This window comes from Amphimedon queenslandica, unplaced genomic scaffold (genome assembly GCF_000090795.2).
Source record: "Amphimedon queenslandica unplaced genomic scaffold, v1.1 AMPQUscaffold_9436_Cont18532, whole genome shotgun sequence".
Taxonomy (NCBI): domain Eukaryota; kingdom Metazoa; phylum Porifera; class Demospongiae; order Haplosclerida; family Niphatidae; genus Amphimedon; species Amphimedon queenslandica.
In genome coordinates this window covers 1-3112 of record NW_003550292.1, presented here as the reverse complement: position 1 = coordinate 3112, position 3112 = coordinate 1, and the positions used below count along the sequence as shown (strand labels likewise).

The window sequence follows — 3112 nt, the reverse complement described above, 5'->3', positions numbered from 1 at the left end:
GAAATAACGATAAAGGTTCATGATACTACAGGCTTCAGTGACAGCAAAATTGTACATAGCATCTAGGTCTAACAATAAAAATTGAGTACAACAATACTTTTATCTATGAAGTCTGGTAGAGTCACCTATTGCAGCCAAATTTATAAGTTAATATAGAAGGACAACTACTCATACTATGACAGTGCAGTTGTACGGTAACCACTGGTTACTGCTATACAACATCATCCTTCTTATACATGTAGTTGTAAATTAATGTCTTTATTTCAGAGTCTTTCGAAAGTGATAAAGCAGTGTGGCCTTCATTTGATTTAATAGTTGGGTCAGCTTCCCATTCTAATAATAACTTAACTACTTCATAATGTCCATTAGAACTGGCAGCCATCAAAGCAGTATGACCTACTCTGTCTTGAATGTTAGGATCAACTTGTTCCTTCAGCAACAGCTCGCCTATTTGAATGTGACCATTTTCACAAGCCAACATAAAAGCATTCCAACCATCTTCCTCTTGAATATTAGGGTCAACTTGTTCCTTTAGCAATAGTTTAGCTATTTGAATGTGGCCATTTTGACAAGCCAACATTAAAGCATTCCAACCATCTTCCTCTTGAATATTAGGATCAACTTGTTCCTTCAGCAACAGTTCAGCTATTTGAATGTGACCATTTTGACAAGCCAACATAAAAGAACTCCAAACATTATTTTTAGAAACATTACGATCCTTCAGCAACAATTTCACCATTTGAATGTGATTATATTGACAAGCCAACATAAAAGCATTCCAACCGTGTTTGTTTTGAAGATTAGGATCAACTTGTTCCTTCAGCAACAGTTCAACTATTTGAGTATGACCATTTTGACAAGCCATCATAAATGCATTCCAACCATCTTCTCGTTGATATTTATAATCAACTCCTTTACTAATCATTAGCTCAACAACCTCATAATTCCCATCATAGCTACTAATCATTAAAGCATTTGATCCATCTGATGTCTTCAGGTGAGGATTAGCATTAGCTTGTAGTAACATGTGAATGATTGAAATCTGATTATGCATACTGGCCATCATTAGTGCAGTCCATCCTTTATTGTCCTGAATGTTAACATTAGCTCCAGCAGACAGTAAACTGTGTACAATGTCCTCATGTCCTCTTTCACAAGTTAACATTAGTGCTGTCTTGCCTTCTTCATTAGTATGATCAATATTAACAGTTTCTAGTTGAAGAAGAAACTCTACTGCTTCATTATTACCAGCTGTGACTGCCTCGAGGAGAGCTAGTTCAAAGGTGAAGTTCATATTCTCGTCTTCTTGAAGGACAGGATGATCATTAACGTATAAACTAAATATACCAATGAGACGCATAAACTGTAATTTTCCCTTAGTAGATCTATATTCTATCAGACTATCAGCAGTAAAGTCAAGAATATGTAACTTGATGACAACAGATCCTGGTTCAATAGTGATGCATTTCATTATTGACTGTCTAAGTTCTTTTGGTAGTAATCTTCCAATGAGAATATATAGTCCATTAATTTTAACATCATTCCAAGGATTTTGTAGTTCAATACAGATCAATGGCATATTCTCTAACTGTCGTCTATAAGGTCCATACACTTTACGTAGCTTTTGTTTGAGTTCAGTAATTGGTCTTGATGAACGAAATGCATTAGCATTTAATGAATAAACCTTCAGCTCATCAAGTAGATCTTTTTCATCACTTATAAACTCATTACACATAGCAACTATCAGACTACAGTCAATGAAATCATAATTATGGTAGATCTTTTTGAAGATATCATCTAAATCACTACCTGCTGTACCATGCTCCCAGTGAAGGTAACTCTCAATCCAATTGGATATGTCAAAGGAAAGTTGAGAATTTCGGACTGTTTTATAATTAAAAGCTGATTTTACATTTCTCATGATGTGAGAGAACTTTGCTTGTAATTCATCCAAAGAATCTTGAACTATTTGATCATCTTTTGGAAAAAATATGATTTCAACATCTAAATAAAAAAATCAAGTTTTTAATGTTTTTTAAATCTGTATTTTAGTTTACCATCAAAACTTGATGTTCTTCGTGATGATTCCTTAGAGACAACATTCCTCTCCATAGCAACTTTAATATCTTGAGCTAGTTTGTTCTGATTTCTACTAGTCAGTGCATTAATGACATCTCTCCATGTTGCTTTAGGATTGACTGACAACCATTTTGAGTACAGTGCTGACTTTTGTTCATCAATTTTGACATTTTCTGCTTCAATCTTTAAAATGTCAGAATAAGTAATTCCTGGTAAACAACGACCAAATGGTTTCCACTCAACAAGTGGTTCAAGCCATTGAGTTAGTAATGAAATATCAGGTTGATCATCAATCATAGGACCAGGATTGAGTTCAACATCTCCTGATAAGAGGAGAAGCATACATAGACAAACAATCAAATAGAGATCATTGTAAATCAGGTTAGAACTGCTGCCTCCAGGTAAGGTTACTGACTGGAGGTAATTTGTATCAGTAACACTAACACCAGTAGCACATTGTACTTGGTAGCCGTTATTTAATAATAAAATACCAGTAAATATACAAGTACAAAGTTGCAATTGTTGTTTCCCTGTTGGAGGAATCATCAAGATGTGTCTTAATAAAGAGAGAGAGAAAAAGAGAAGGAATAAAGCAAGAGACAGAGCTGCTAATAGTTTAGATGTCTTCTCTCCTGATGTAGTACTGCCTGACTTGCTGTCTACTGCAGCTTTGAATGAGTGAGAGTGGCGGCCATTAGCTGGTCTACTGGAAGCAGCTTGACAGTAGTTCCACAGTCCAATACTTGCTCTCCATTGAGAAAAATCAATCATTATTTTTGTAACTTTTAGCATTACTTTTATATTGGCATGAAAGTATCTAATATCCAGTCACTTATATCATAAAGTGCAAGCACAGCAGATAACTGCATACTTTATGGTTGCCCTAGTGATATAATTGATCTAGCCTACTACAGTACAGTTATTAATGTAATATTAGATTTTGACAGACTTCTTTACCAATGCTCATTTCTATTTCTGTAGAAGTGAGAGCTAAGTTATCTAGATCAGTATCCATGTCTATATCTATTTATGT

The 3112-nt window shown here is 34.7% G+C and overlaps 1 protein-coding gene across 1 annotated transcript; it reads right to left on the bottom strand.

The window, feature by feature from the left end:
* Nucleotides 1-211: 211 nt before the first annotated feature.
* LOC105315583 (uncharacterized) lies at nt 212-3094 on the bottom strand. Its single transcript, XM_011410284.1, has 4 exons — nt 3029-3094; nt 2058-2262; nt 1348-2004; nt 212-645 (listed from the first exon to the last, which is right to left on the bottom strand). The coding sequence occupies exons 1-4, from the start codon at nt 3092-3094 to the stop codon at nt 212-214; spliced, it is 1362 nt and encodes a 453-aa protein (XP_011408586.1).
* Nucleotides 3095-3112: the final 18 nt, after the last annotated feature.

Excerpts from the sequence above, each read along its gene's own strand:
- LOC105315583 (XM_011410284.1), bottom strand. The coding sequence starts at position 3,094 with ATGGATACTGATCTAGATAACTTAGCTCTCACTTCTACAGAAATAGAA. Across the intron at positions 2,005-2,057 it reads AAGAACATCAAGTTTTGATG|ATGTTGAAATCATATTTTTT; the intron begins GTAAACTAAAAT and ends TTTTTTATTTAG. Across the intron at positions 646-1,347 it reads ACAGTTTATGCGTCTCATTG|CTGAACTGTTGCTGAAGGAA; the intron begins GTATATTTAGTT and ends ACATTCAAATAG.